Raw genomic sequence first — 16,488 nt, 5'->3', positions numbered from 1 at the left:
CTCTCCTTATCAAAAATACTACCAGCTTTAAAACTACGAAGCCAATTTCTTATTCACCAGCTTCTTTTTCGGATTTTCCCATTCTACCTTAAACAGCGGCATCCGAATGTAATTGCTGCGTCTTTTAAGGGGGGATTGCAAACAAGAAGCTGACAAACAGGAAGCTAACTTCCAGTATTAAAACTACAAGTAGGCTATTCAATACCCTAAATATCAGTAGCAGAAAACGTTCCAAGTATTAAAAGAATAATTAGGACATTTTAACAGCCTAAAGCTTAAGGAGGAAAGTAGTAAGTAGAAAGTAAGTTGAGTCGGTACAGATATAAAATAAAAACCACAACAAAACACTTAAAACACTAAGTGATTACGCTGTGCTACTGATATATGCATGTGAGCATGAGCCTCACTTTAGTCTGGACTAAAATGCAAACACATACAAACGCACCACTGATGTGTTTCACATGTTTTATATTGCTACATTTGGTGTGCAGAGACCACAACATAGAAAAGTTCAGAAAATGTACAAATCTACTATACAAATTTTAAAAAATCACGATAACACTTTCTATGAATGCCACGTTTGTAAGCACCAGTCATAACATGTTATAATGCATTAACAAGGCATTCTAAACATGGTTATAAATATTAATAGAAATGAATTACTCTGAATGACATTTTATAGCCATATTTGTTATACATGCATTATTGTTAATATAATGCATTATAAGTAGTGTTAATAACATGTTATAATGTTACTCCCAGTCCCAGCTTGGAGAGGGTTGTACAGCCTAGAAATATTGCTACAAAGTGCTTTTTGTAACCAGCTCTTTCACTTTATCACAGCAAACAAAATTATCAGCCCCTCCCCTGAACCTCCCTGACATTACACTGAGAGTAAAGTCACTGTGGAGCGAAGGCCTGGAGAAGGAGAGGCGAGAGAGTCGAGCGCTGTCATTGTAATTTGTTCCCTCACTGGTTCTAGCGTCAAGCACTAGAACCCTTCACTTTGTAACACTACAGTACAGTGATGCTGATTTCTGCTGGAGTTCTATTGGATATGCAGTGTTAAGTCAGTGCCAGGCTAACGGTGGTGCACATTAACATTGGTGTACATTGACTTTCCCACATTGGGTGAAACTGATGGCAGCTCTAGTTTAAACTCTGACATCTGAAGCCTGTAATGAGCTTTATTGTGCATAATTCAATAAATACATCAACTTGAAGCCTCACTCTTAACCCTGGAGGAGATTACAGAGTAACTAATTATACAACTCCACTTAAGTCATGTACTAAAATAACAGTATAACTCCGGAGTTTAAAGACAGCAACACACAAATAATCCAAGCTGTGGAAAGTGGATCAGCAGGACCTGAAGGTGCTGATGCTTCCATTACGCTGAAGCTTCCAGCTAAATTGACCTGTGCCACACATTGTTTGGAGGAGGCCTTTCATTCGCGCCGCTCCCCAGCCTCATCACGGGGGTCACGGCCGGGATCAATACTCGGGAGCGCAGTGTGTGGCTCCCAGCCTCTCCGAGTAATTGCACTGTAAATAAGATGAGCATTAAAACAATGCGCTTCGTTGGGAGTAATTAATGGCCGAATGCAGATGTGGTGCGGGGGGTCCGGTGGGGCCCTGGGCAGCACACGCTCCGTCTCCCAGACTGAGACGAGAGCTCTCTCCAGTAGCCCCCAGAGCCCCCTCGCAAAAATAACTACTGCTTCCGCATTCACAAGAGCCAGCTCTCTATTAACAAATTCACTCTCTGTTCCTCGCGTACTTGTCTACTTGTGCGTAATTGGCTTATGAAGTGATTTATAACAAGGCCACACAGTCTGATAGATATGAAGTCCCTCGCTTCCTTTCGTGGCACACCCAGCTAGCCAAGACAATGACTGCACACTTTAATCAAAAAGCTAACGTTATATACATATTACACCTCTTACTGCACTGACGAAGTGATACAATGAATTTACCTGATAGTTTTAGTGTTTAATATGCTTTACGTTTACATATCTACTCCAAATAAACACTTAAACAGAGAGGCATGTAATCATAAACATAAACAAAGATATATTCTAAATAGTGTCACCGTATAAATAAGAGAAAAAAGATTCAGGCGCAACAAATGAATAACATTAGTACTTTGTTGCAAACCTGTTGTTGGCATTTACAGTTTCAAGGCGTCTGTGGTAAGAAATAATTGTACATTCCCAGAAATAAAGCTATGAATCTGTCACTGCGGTGCCCCTCTTGTCATTGGGGTAGGGCCCTCAAGGGTACATCTCAGTACCTTTAGTCAAGGCAATAATATGTATTTTCCACACACCCTGTCTCGCCTCCAGGCTTTTATTTTATTGCTCTGTTTTAAAACATTCAGTTATGAAAAGGTGCAAATCTGTACTTTTCACCTGGAGAAAAGGTTTAAGGTTTGTGTTCATGTTAATGTTTGTGGTGGGCCAAGGACCAAAATGACAGAACGACACGCAAATAAAGAGCTATGAAGGTTTCGAATTGGGTTTTTTGAAAAATGCATTTGTGACTGTGTGACTTTACACTATATTAGGTTATATAATTAGTACATCACTGCCGTTGGAACAAAACGTTGTATCTCCAAAACGGTCACTTTACAGGAGAAGGAAAAAACCTACTTCACTTTTAATGGAAGTCAATGGAACCAGAATAATTTCCAAGTCATTTTGGGCTGTTTCTTTTGATCCATTCCTCATGAAATTTACACACAATGTAAACATCAACAGGCACTTTCAAATTATTCCAAAAAACGAGAAACGACAAAAATGGACATATGAGGTTTTGTTCCAACAACAGCGATATATTACTTAGGAAATACTTTGAAAAATCAATCTAAGCTTTTCAAAAAGATATATGTAGTATATAATATGTATGTAGTCCCATTGGGTGAGGAGTTGGGGTTAGGATAACTTTCTGGAAGGCCAAATCAACATCCCCACGGAACAACCTTGGGCAGCCTTGCTGTGTACAAGTCTCCAAACAACCTTGTGTTTCCGAAGGTATGTCCTTTCAGGAGAAGGAAGGAACATTCTTAACTTTAATATGAGTTGATGTAACAAGATTTTTTTTTTCCCGAAGAACGTTGGAGCATCTTTATCAGTGCGTTCATCGTGAAGCGTTCACTCAATGTGAAAGGCAGCCGGCATCTTCAAATGATGATGAGTTATGAGATTTTGGTCTGGCGATGACAGGATATTACATTCTCACCAAAAGTAAGTGAGCTGAAAGACAAAATGACGTCCAACGCACAAGTTTGATATTATAAAATAAATTCAGATATCTAATCTAGGATGATTCTGCACCAGTTAGCCAGCTAGAATTTGCGCTTTGGGTCAGCAGTAACTTTTATAACTTTAATAAGTTGAGAGCCACTGCGACTGCCCTGCCAGTGTTATTTCCACAGCTCAGTACACTTAATGGGAGTTTGGGAATAAGTGAATTTGGCCCACAAGTCAGCTTTCAGACTTGAACTGTTACAGCCAAATAAAGTTCACACGCTCACAGGTCGCCTAGATTGACGTTTTTGTCCAACAGCAATTATGAAAATTGTAGTAAACGCTTTAGAAGCTCTTGATGAGTAACACGTCCCTTAGAAAGTTCCTTTAACTAACATTTATTTGCTGAACTGAACTTTAGCCATTAATAAACCACAAGTACTGTAATTAGCATTTGTGTTAATTGGTATGTATTAACAATGTAACTATATAACCATCACATCCATCACATCCACATTAGATAACAATAACAGTTCCTCAAATTTCCACTTGATTTTTAAATTTCCACTTGATTTTTAAATTCCACTTGATTTTAGCAGCAATTTACACCTTACTGCTGATATAAAATGCATTTTTTATTAATAACACCCCATATGAGCTCTACCACTGCACAGTACATTTACTTAATACTTACTTTTACTTAATTATTATGTTACTGCTTATACATTGAGTAGACCCTCATCTTATAAAGAGGGTATCTTGTAAATATTTTACTTTTTAAGCCGAAAAAAGTGAAAATAAATAAAGAAATAAGGTAAAAAAGTGATTTAAAAACTAGGCCCGTAAGTGCAGTGTAAGTCTTAGAAAGCTTAATTTAGGTGTTTATACATTAACTTCACACGCATGGCCTCTCAAAGATGTTCTCTTCAGGTCTCAAATGATAGAATGACAACAGGAGATCATTTACTCACATCCTTTGAAGCGCGTCCTTCACCAAGTTTCAACCTCTTTGAATTCTCTTTTAACGCAATCGCAACCACCAGGTTCACCCGCTTGGGAAAGGGATCCGAAGCACAACCCGCTTTACAGAAGGTTCTTCCTCATGTTGCATGTAATTACACATTTACACCAGAGGGGGCTCCAAATCCCCAAAACTTACGGTGGGGTTCCAACATCAGTTAATATCAGGGATGCGTGGAAGTGCTGCTGCTGAACTTGACTGGAAATGTCATAGCTTAATTATGCATGACTCTTTATGATAATTAGGACAATATCTTTTACTGTGGATTTTTTTACTCATACTATTTAAATAACAAGCTGGTTTTTCATTTTTTCAGTTACATGACTCTTAAGTCCAGGTTCAAATAATGTTGATACTAGGCCGTTATCTATACTGAATTATCTTTACTGAATCATATTAATAGTAAAAAAAAAATCAGTAAAATTGTTTTATATGGTGACTCACAGTCTTCTACACCACACGAGTACTGTGATGTAGCTGCAGTCTGCTGTACACTTACAATAATAAGCTTCAGTTAAAATACAGTAATCATCTGTACTTTTGTATAATTACTGGAAAAGTAATGCAACTCATTAGCCAGTCATTTATTAAATATTAAAGATGAAATTCTGATAATGCAGTAGCCACTCAGGGGTGCAGCCCTTAATGACCTACACAATCAAACGGGGAAAAGATATTTCTGAAGGTGCATTTTTAAGATACTGACATTAGATTTATCTTCTACACATGCTGTGTCTGTATTATGGCCAATCAAAATCACAATCTGCCAAGCTCTGCCTTACTTCCCCAGCCCTCTCATCACTGCTTAGCTACCATTAATAGCCACAATCGCCTTAAACCACTTTCAGTGCCCAAATTGTTCATTACTAGTGCCAGACTACTGAGGTCCTCTGGGATTGTGTAAAGGTTTAATGTGATTCAATGTGGAAACAGCAACGAGATTACACTGAGCAGTGACTGGCTTCAGAAGTGTTGCTGGTTCTCAGCTGACCTCAGAACAGCTGTGGTTGGATCATGGACTGTTTATTTAAGTATGAGCTACGCTACCCCGAGCAACCCTGATGTCTTGAGAGGCTCAGATATGCAACACACTGACTATAGGCTAACATACAGTATAGCTATGATTTAAAAATGTTAGAGTTTATTAGGATGATTAACAGATTATGCTTGTTTCCTAATTCTGTTTATAGTGTGTTATAACTACCGCAAACCACTAAGTGCAATACCTGATCTCACATAAATGCCACAAAGCTGTCTAATGTTATGTAAATATGCAAATAGATATACTTTTATTCCTACGCTCTTTTTTATGTCTGTTTTTTTCTGCATAATTTATTTTTCTAATTTCATTTCTATTTTTATTTCTGCATAATGTATGTAAGGTTATGTGAAATTATGTCTTGCAAAACTGCAATTTCACTTTTAGATCCAACCAACCAACCAATGAACCATCCATCCATCCATCCTTCCATCCATCCATCCATCCATCCTTCCATCCATCCATCCATCCATCCATCCAATCAATCAACTGACCAACCAAACATCCATCCATCCATCCAATCAATCAACTGACCAACCAAACAACCATTCATCCATCCAGCCATCCATCCATTCATCCATCCATCCATCCATCCATCCATCCAACCAAGCAATCATCCATCCATCAATCCATCCAATTGATCAACCAACCAACCAATCAACCAAACAACAATCAATGCATCCATCCATCCATCTATCCAACCAAACAACCACCCATCCATCCACCCACCCATCCATCCATCCATCCATCCATCCAATCAACTAACCAACCATACAACATCTATCCATCCATTTATCCAACCAACCAACCAAACAACATCTATACATCCATCTATCCATCCACCCATCCATTCATCCATCCATCCATCCATCCATCCATTTATCCAACCAACCAACCAAACAACATCTATACATCCATCTATCCATCCATACATACATACATCCAACCAACCAACCAACTAAACAACCATCCATCCATCCATCCATCCATCCACCCATCCATTCATCCAACCATCCATCCATCCTTCCATCCATTCATCCAACCATCCATCCATCCTTCCATCCACCCATCCATTCATCCAACCATCCGTCCATCCTTCCATTCATCCATCCAATCAACCAACCAACCAAACAACCATTCATCCATCCATTTCTTCAAGCAACCAAACATCCATCCATCCATCCATTCAACCAAATTACCATCCATCCATCCATCCATTCATCCATTCATTCATCCAATCAACCAACCATCTGTCCATCCATCTATCCATTCAACTATCCACAATGCAAACTTCATAACTCATTTTTAATGTGGACCACTCGTATCACTGCTAGCTAAATCAGCATGTTTTAGTCCAGCTCCAGTAGCTGCTCAGTTTATCCTACAACTCTAATTAATGATTAGACATTGTGTTACCTGCTCACACTACAATAAGCATGAGACAGTTTACTGTTAACTACCATAATGATGGCACAGGATCATGTAACATAATACAGATATCAATGCATATTAGGCTGTATTATATCTCATTAAATGTGTGAGTAGCCTGTCCTTCCCATTAGCTGTGCTTTGGCACAGACAGACTTTTATATGGTATGTTTGATGTTGGCTTTTTCTGTAATTAATGAGGAGAGAGAGAGAGAGAGAGAGAGAGAGAGAGAGAGAGAAGTAAGTGAAATAAAATGAATGTGAAACTGTCACCTGGTTTAATATAGACTTCAACATGTGTTTTCAGCAAAAAAATAAACATTTACATAAATACTTACATAATTAAAAAACTCAAACATGATCAGTGGAGGCAGATCAGTGCATGTAATAGCAAGAATGAAGGGATTAAGAATAAAAAAGAATGTGCGAGAATAATAGTAGTAGTAATAATAATAATAATAATAATACTAATAATCTGTTTATATAGCTGCCCTGCGATGCACTGGCAACCTGTCCAGGGTGTATCCTGCCTTTTGCCCAATGACAGCTGGGATAGGCTCCAGCATCCCCCGTGACCCAGAAGGAGAAGCGGCTTAGAAGTGTGTGTGTGTGTGTGTGTGTGTGTGTGTGTGTGTGTGTGTGTGTGTGTGTTTATATAATACTTTTCATGCTGATGGCAGCTCAACGTGCTTTACAGACATCACGCGAAATTATGAGTGCTAATTAAAAAGCATAAAAAGATAGATCAAATTAAAAAGATCAATGCCAAGATTAATTAACCACTAAGTTAAAAAAATAAATGTTTCTGAAAAGTGAACACTGAACTTGGCTGTCTAATAAAAGGTGAATTGAGCTTCACAGTTTAGAAGCAGAATAGCTGAAAGAGTCTCTCCACATTTTCTGTATTAATGGAAGGTGTTTGCAGAAGGCCTCTATCTGCAGATCGAAGATCACATACTGGAACATAAACAGACACTCGGTGATGTAAGCAGTGCTTTAAGGCCATTTAAAGCCTTAAAAACTATTAGCAGAGCTTTAAAATCTATCCTGACCGATGCAGGCAGCCAGTGCAGCTCTTTCAAAATGGGAGTGATATAAGTTGTAAAGGATGTATTGTTGTCTTGGGAAGTGCAGTAAGAAGAGCAAGTTGACAGAGATGTAGGCCACGTTTCTGCAAAATGCACCTCAATAAACTTTTGATCCTGGTTACAGGCCTGGCAATCATGATAAAAATTCAGGCTTCTGCAGTTACTACATGTCAGCTGGGGTTGGTTAGTGTAGTGGGTAACACCTCTGCTTTCTACGCTGGAGACTGGAGTTCAATCCCCTGCCTGGGCAGGCACCCTACACTATACCAACAAGAGTCCTTGGGCAAGGCTCTTAACACTACCCTCGCCTACCTGTGTAAGAAATGATCAAATTGGAAGTCGCTCTGGATAAGAGCATCTGCCAAATGCCGTAAATGTAACTGGGCCCAATCCCATTTCGCCTCTCGCCCTGACCCCTCCGTTGTGTGTGTCAACGTCTAGGGGCAGGGTGTTCTGATTCTTGCTGAGACAGAGGGGTCAGGCGATGTAAGGACTCCATGGCCTTCCAAACGGATGTTTTTCAGAGATTCACTCCAGAGTGTTATGAGAAAAAAGAAAACCTGGCCTGATGGCGGCGCAAACGACCAAAGAAACCCACAAATGTGAGAATTTTCTCCATTAAATAAAGGTGTCATTTCAGTATATTAATATTAATATATTTTCTTCATGGCAACCAAAAAATCACTAGTGGCACGCTAATGTTTCGATAGCTATCTAGGTAAACTTCCCGTTCCACCTTAAATAGTGCAGCAGTTCCATTCTGGCACCATTTAAGGTGGAACGGGAAAATTTGAACAAGAAGCTGAAGAATATCTAATTTCAGCGTCATATCACTGAAGAATTAGTGGTGGGTGATAATAAATAACTGCCCCCCTCTTTGAAGGCGTATGATGCCCTAAATGTATCTAAAGCCCAGCAGTGAGGAGCTGAACTTTCCCCTCCTCTGCTGTCCCTGCAGAGGGGCAGGGTCGCCCACAGAGCGGCGCTGGTAGCTGTTAATGAAGTGATGCTCTTTTTTTATTTGAGGGTCTCATTTCATAGAGGAAGATTTCAACCACTGCCTCTTGTAACTGGGCCTTGGCTTGTTTAAATGACTTCTGGTTGTTTAATGATGAAGTTCATGTAAAGGAAGCTTCATGTAAACTGTTAGCAGATGGTGTCATTGAGTATGATTAAGCGGATGGGCTTGTGTTTTAATGCCGACTCTGTGCCAAGAGAGCTAATATGGTTACAAATGAGGCCAAGAAGATTAGAAAAGTCTTCGACAATATATATTTTTCAATTAACAACATTCAGATCTGCAACACTGCATTCATCAGGCAGCTAAATGTGAGCAAAAGGTGAGGTTGTTGAGGTGCTTGATGTGTAAAAAGAGGTTATTACAGGACCAAATATACAGTAAATTTGGAAATATTTGTGCAACATGCTAGCTCTAATCTTTGCAAAATATTGCAGCAATGTGAAGCATTAACAATAATAACAGCATGATTTGTGTTGAGTGTTTGGATCTCAAGCGAAAGCAACACATATTAGGTTTCTCATTACTTGCCAATGAATTCTGTTATTCTTACTGTAGAAGAAATTTTACTCAAAGCATATCAAAATATCTTGGGGACACGAATCAATGTCAGCTTTATAGCAGCTACGTTCACTGTTTTCCATTCTGTTTGTCCCCCAGCACGTTTTATTCTAGTTATTGCTTTCTATTTCCTTCAGTCCCGGTACACATCACAGTTTGTACTGTCTAATTCAGCAGGCCTACAGGTGTGATTTCAGATGATGAACCCCCCCACCATCAGATATTATAAATGAAACATCTGGCTCAGGTACGGCCGTGTTATATGTGACTGAAGGCAGTTGATTGTTAATGAGAAATCGGACCCAGGGGTGGCCGCTGCATTCATCGGCCTCTAAGCACGTTCAGACTTTTGGGAGAAGATACACCCACCTGCTGTGATTTCAGGAGCTTGGAAAACATTGTAGAAACTGTGGTAACTCTCTTTTTCAGATAGCTGCTTTGTAGATGCTCCTCTTCTTATTTTTGGGGGGATTTGTTCCCCTCAAATTTAGTCGTAGCCAGCTGGCAAGGTCTCCCCATCACACGATGCTGCCAAACTGGTGCTGGTACATGCTTCCTCTGGGACACATGATGCTCCACCACGTCTTTTCAAACGGCCCCTAACGAAACATCATTGGACGGCTCAACACACTTGGAGGAGAATGCTAACTGCTAAATGCCCTGCCTCTAGAACATCCTCCCCGACATTATCAAGAGAATTCAGGCACTCCCTGATCTTGTAGCTCCGCTCATGAAAACATCACGTTAGGATCTGAAAACTGAAACGCGGTTTCCGATTGACTTTAACTTTCTAATTCAAACCTTAAACCGTATCCTAAAGTGAACCGGCTTTCAGGTGACAGTTTATTAACAGTTTAAGTGTTTATAGATAATCTATAGGGGACTGTTAACATAAACTGCAACCGAATGTAAAGTAAGTTCCAACATCCATATGGTTCTTTACCATAGCTGTGTGAATTGTATAATACATGGTCTGTGGTGGTCCTGTGGGGGTCCTGGCTATGGAAGAACAAAGGGAAAGCGTCTAAAAGTATAGAGAGAAACAGCTGGACTACAGCCTGTAATTGTAGAACCACAAAGTGCTCTTATATGGTCAGTGGAGTTGATAAAATGGACAATGAGTGTAGAAACAAGCAGGTGGTTTTAATATTATGGCTGATCTGCGCATATATAATTGGCTTGTGATAACCGTATACAGCGTAACATTAGCTTGAATGACAAGGATGAAGTAATGGGTTAACATGCAGAGTCCCTGCCTTTCACCCAGGTAGACTTCTAGAGTCGAGCAGCATAATGGTAATAAAAATGATGCCAGTATTTCCAAATTGATTAGGTGTCATATTTCAGTTTCACATCTGAACAGCCAAAAAAAAACTGCACCTCTTTACGTTTTAGAGGGCTCATCAATAAGTGGCGCTGGTAGAAAGAGGGGAAAATCAGAGGCAGAAAAACTATGCATGACAGCAGCGATGGCTACGTTCAATTTCAGCCTCCACTCAGTTTTGATCTCTCAGGTATCCTGTGAATGAGTATCGTAGCATCACTCAGCTGTCCTGTGGAGTGCTGCCCGTTTAGTCTACTAACAAAGTAGTCGCTAGCTTGGCCAAAACACTCCAATCTCACTCCACAGAACACGTTCAGTTTCAGCTTTCTGTCACTCGTCAGTCGACTTCTGCTCGCTCAGACCTTAGTCTGATACAGTCATACAGTCTGGGCAGTTTATATAACTGAATCACTGCCATTCCTTTGCTCTACTGTTTAATTGCCCATAGTTGTGTAATAAGTTACACTGACATTAGACCAGGGGTCAGCAGCCCAAATGTTAAAGAAGGCTGTAAATATGTCTCAGTAAGTGCTGATGTGCTACCATAGGCAAACAAATTGAATTTAAACAAAATGCAGACGTTGCTCTGCTTTAAAATGGAAACTTTTCTCACATCTCTGGCAGGACACTTTTCGAAAAAGCAGAATATTTTCTTGTAGAATGGAACAGGAAAATTCAAATGAGACGTTGGCAAATGAGAATGACTTCACCTTCGCAACTTTGCAGTGTTTGACTGTTTCTCGTTGCAGATTTAACGTATCAGGAAACCAGCTGGAGGGATTATAAACGCAAACAGGTCCATTCGTCTCCAGATTATTGATGTTCGTCTTAAATCTTTCTCTTTGCCTTTTCATTAGATACTAGCTAGGTGAGACTATTGTGTGCATGGCTATGGTGACCAGCAGTCTGTCCGCCAACCTTAAAGAGTGAATTAGCAGTTCGACGTTAACTCCGGTGTTTAAGAGCGTTTATTGTTTGAAATGCGTTGAACGATCAGCAGAGCTTTACTTTGCTGTAAGGGAGGATTATTACAGCCGAATGATGCCAACCCCTGCTCTAGTCTCTGCGCTTGGTTTTTTCCCTGTTTGTTTAGAAATGACAGAACCATGCCAAAAATGTGAAGGTTTTTTTTCCTTTTCTTTCTGCAGAACAAGACTCTACATACAACAATACCTTTTCATCACGTCGTGATAAGCATCTCCTCTATTTATGAACACAGGTGTATTGAAAGTTTCCAATTTGGACGTTACATAGCATTGAGAACAGCTGGGAGAGCATTATTCATATAGAATGGCGCTATTCTTTTGTTAGCACCTGTGATAACTGTGACTTTAAAGGGTTGAAATACACCAACGCGAACACACATAACTTCCCAAAATGTTCGTACGAAGGGTACACACACTCTCCCAAACCAAATATTGACCCAAGCCGTAAATTAGCTTGCTGTCAGTGGACTGGCTGTCTTGTTTCAGACTCATATAATTGGAAAACAGTAAAAACAACAGCAACAATGACTGTCTCCAACATTTCTCAGATGACGAATGCTTCATGCAGCTTTGTGGGTGAAACGGCCTTGACTCGGCTCTGTTTAATCCTTCTGCTAGAAAAAAGATGGAGTTTAATCAACTGCAGGATTGTTATTCATTTGAAAGAGACGTCTTCCAGTTGGAGGTCGCTTGAAAAGCTCGCTCACTGTGAGCACGTTGTGACGTTCTGAAGTATTTGTTGCTTTACACGCTTGTTTCTTACCAATCAATGCTTTGCTGAATATGTGGCCTTATGTTAAGTTCAGTAAGGGCTACTTTCATTCGTTGAAGCTGTATTGCTAGTGGAGTCTGGAGAATGGTGGACAGAATGTACGTTGGGTTCTCCTTTAAATGTTGTGTTAACCCTGAAAAGCAGTTGGGGAAAGGAAGGGACACTCAACGCTACTTTTATGTTACTTACAACTCAAGGAGGTGGAGGTGTGGCCTGCTGATGGGTACAAAGGGTCAGTCCCTGTTCAGGACACCCTTCATCTTACCTCTGCAGCTACAGGTGTAGTAAATGGAAAGTATAGTATATATTATGTAATATAACTTCTTTTTTTCATTTATATTTGATGGCAACAAATTGGGGCAGTCATGGGCTGGAGGTTAGGGAACCAGCCTTGTGACCGGAAGGTCACTGGTTTGCTTCTCTGAGCCGACAGCACGTGACTGGAGTGCCCTTGAGCAAGACACCTAACCCCCAACTGCGCCTCGGGCGCTCTGGATAGGGCTGCCCACCACTCCAGGCAAGTGTGCTCACTAGTGTGCTTGTATGTGGCTGTTTCACTGCACGGATGGGTTAAATGTGGAGGTCTATTTCCTCAAACACATTTGGCTGATGGTTCTGAATTCAAGTCAGTTTCATGCAGGATTTTAGAGTGAGACGTCTAAGATAGTAACAGGTGTGCGTTTGTAAATGCAGCATTGAAAAAACAAAAACTGACATTTTCAATTTCACTGATCAAAACTAGGTGCAACCTATAAAAGCGGGTGGGGAGGGGCGGGGCTTATACTTTTGCATGCACTGATGCTCAAATGACTGGGCTTGTTTTCTGAAGCTGCTTTTCAGCAGACATCTGAAATGCTGCCTTCATTGTGCCATTAAAAGGGAATTTTCTCTATAAAAACGCAAAGGTCAATGTCAGAGCAAAGCCTTGCATCTCCAAAATGGCAGCTGTGCACAGGGAAGAAAAACATTCTTAACTTTTAATTGAAGTCAGTGTAGTGAGATTTCTTCCAAAATAATTATAGAGCATGTCTGTTGGTTCATTCTTCGTGACATTTTCACATAATCTGTCTAAAGGGCAGCTGGAGTTTTCAAATTACACCAAAAAGCTAAAAAGTTTTTTTTTCCAACTACCATAAAATGCCCCACCGCTGTTGCACATGTGAGGTAAACAGAAATGGTCCAAACCTGATATGGTTTGTCCTACGTACATTTAATCCCCAACCATTACTGTGGTTGAAATGTTACTACATCCAGGCTACAACACTCCTGCACTTAGCAAGGATGCAACTTTAACACTGTTATATGGACCGTTTTACCGAATTACTTCAAACTGTGGTCGCACAGTTAGAAATTATTAGAATTTGGACGTTGGGCAGCATTGAGTTTTTTTAAATTTTGTCAGTTTTTGTCAGTGACAAAAACTTGCTGATCACAGCCCCCTCTGCTGTTGGCATGACGACAACAAAGAAGGCGGAGCAGCTGTGTTCCAGCAAATAGAATCTTTTCACAAACGGATCAGAATCTTAGAAAGCAGCTCAAATAGAGCAACAAACGTCGAGTTAAATGTGGAGAAATTCATTCAGCTTCTGAATGAAGTGATGAAGTTGTTTGTGTTACTTTCACTTTTCCAAAATGGGCAGCCGTTTGGAATGAGCGCTGGAATGAGATAATCAAGTCATGGCTATGGCTTAGTAAAGTGTGGGAACAAGGTCTTGCCTCACTACATCATAGCCACACATTAGAATCTTTTCCATGCCTTACTAAGTCATGGCCATGCTTTAGGATCTCATTCCCACGCCTTACTAAGTCATGGCCACACATTAGGATCTTGTTCCCATGCCTTATCAAGTTGTGGCCACGCAATATTTTTTATTTTTTAGTGTCACCAGTGGGGCTCCGTAGTAAAACACGGGAACAAAATAATTAAGTCATGGCCGTAACTTAATAAGCCAAGGGAACAACATCTTAATGCATGGCCATGACTTAGTAAAGCATGGGAATGAGATAATTATGCCTTGACCACAGCTTAAGTCATGGTCATGCCGTATTAACATGTGGGAATGAGATCCTAAGGCATGGGAATAAGATCACGCCTCACTAAGTCATGGCCAGGCATTAGGATCTCGTTCCCATGCCTTACTAAGTTGTGGCTATGCATTAGGATATTGTTCCCATGCCTTACTAAGTCATGGCCACACATTGTTTTTATTTATACAGGATGTCACCAGCGAGGCTCCACAGTAAGGCATGGGAACGAGATAATTAAATCATGGCTGCGACTTTGTAAGATGTGGGAACGAGATCTTAATGCATGGCCATGACTTAGTAAGGAGTGGGAAAGAGATAATTAGGCCTTGACCACGATCTAGCCCCACCCCTTACTTGCATCATAGCAAGGTGTGGGAACGGGATCATGCTTTATTAAGCTATGGTCAAGACCCAATTATCTCATTCCCAAACTTTACTGAGTCATTATTTCCAAGGGATGTCATCAGAGTCCGTAAGTTTCCGTGGAATCAAAATGTTAAAAATATTGAAAACCGGGTGAGATCCTGAGCTCAGAATCGAAAATATGAAAACACGAGTATCCTCGCCTCTCCTGGTCGTGTGTGCCCAAACTTTTGACTTGCACCTGATATCACTTCATCGGCCGTTCTTCATTCACGCTGCTGTTTTATTACGACGTTAGCTCTGCTGTTTCACTGGGGGTCTTGGTTTCATTTTGCTCAGGATTTATGTTCGAGCCCAGCCCGTTTCGCGTGCCGATGGATCAGCTCGTACGTCAGTGGCTTTAGCAGGTGCACCTTATGCCCTCGCACACTGAGGAGACACTAACAAAATACCATACGTGCGGCTTTCGCGCGGCGCGACAGCTTTATTGGACTTGACGAGCGTTCACAGGGAGATTTATAGAGACATTACTCCACATTCATCTGTTTTCCACCCCCCTTCCTAGATATTCCTAGCCGAACGTAATTGACATATAGTCTGGTGTATTCCGCCGCGTTCTGCTGCGCACGCAGATGAAACCGGCTGAAAACACCTCAATAAAAGCACCGGCAGTGAATATCTCGCTTGCTTAAGGTACATTTAGACGCTGTTTGTTTAATTTGCGTAATCAATGTGTTTGTTACTTCAACAAGCACTCTCTTTAATCACAGGCAATTTTAAAAGTTATTTAAATTCTAATTCAGCAATTAGCAGGCAAGCCACAAGTCCAATTAATCTTAATGCAATGTAGCTCCCATTACAGAGAAAATTAATTATCAGGCCTTTTCAGCTTTTTTTTCATTGTTTGTTTGGTTTTGTTCTTTTATCTCCAAAGAGCGTTTCTGATGAATCTTTCATCAGCGGCCGTGCGAGAGCAGCCTCTCGGGGCCGGGCTGGGCGCGTGTTTGTGTTTAAAGCTGACCAGGTCCCTGTGTCTGATGCAGATCTGCCTCTGGTGAACCTCTCGGTGGAGCCTCAGCCGATCCTGGAAGGAAATCTGGTCAAATTCCACTGCTCAGCCAAGGCCAACCCACCGGTCACTCACTACAGGTCAGAGCCCTCGCACACACATGCACTGTGAACACATACATACATTACTGATCAAGGACTTTACCTCTCTCTCTCTCTCTCTCTCTCTCTCTCTCTCTTTCTCTCTCTTTTACTCTCTTTCTCTCTCTTTTACTCTCTCTCTCTCTCCCTCTTTCTCTCTCTCTTTCTCTCTCTCCCTCTTTCTCTCTCTCTCTCTCCCTCTTTCTCTCTCTCTTTCTCTCTCTCCCTCTTTCTCCCTCTTTCTCTCTCTCTCTCTCTCTCTTTTACTCTCTTTCTCTCTCTCTCTCTCTCTCCCTCTCTCTCTCTCTCTCTTTTACTCTCTCTCTCTCTCTCTCTCTCTCTGTCTCTCTGTCTCTCTTTCTCTCTCTCTCTCTCTCTCTCTCTCTCTTTCTCTCTCTTTTACTCTTTCTCTCCCTCTCTCTCTCTCTCTCTTTCTCTCTCTTTTACTCTCTCTCTCTTTCTT

General features: G+C 40.8%; 1 protein-coding gene across 3 annotated transcripts in view; it reads left to right on the top strand.

Moving 5' to 3' along the window:
* kirrel3a (kirre like nephrin family adhesion molecule 3a) overlaps positions 1-16,488 on the top strand; it is a 311,368-nt gene that overhangs the window by 258,704 nt on the left and 36,176 nt on the right. For all 3 annotated transcript variants that reach the window (XM_037546986.1, XM_037546985.1, XM_037546984.1), the window contains one exon: positions 15,920-16,025. In XM_037546986.1, the coding sequence (XP_037402883.1) occupies positions 15,920-16,025 (106 nt within the window). The remainder of the gene's footprint in view (positions 1-15,919; positions 16,026-16,488) is intronic.

This window comes from Pygocentrus nattereri, chromosome 18 (assembly GCF_015220715.1).
Source record: "Pygocentrus nattereri isolate fPygNat1 chromosome 18, fPygNat1.pri, whole genome shotgun sequence".
NCBI lineage: Eukaryota > Metazoa > Chordata > Actinopteri > Characiformes > Serrasalmidae > Pygocentrus > Pygocentrus nattereri.
Note: the sequence above shows the minus strand (reverse complement) of the source record. Positions and strands in the feature narration are given on the sequence as shown.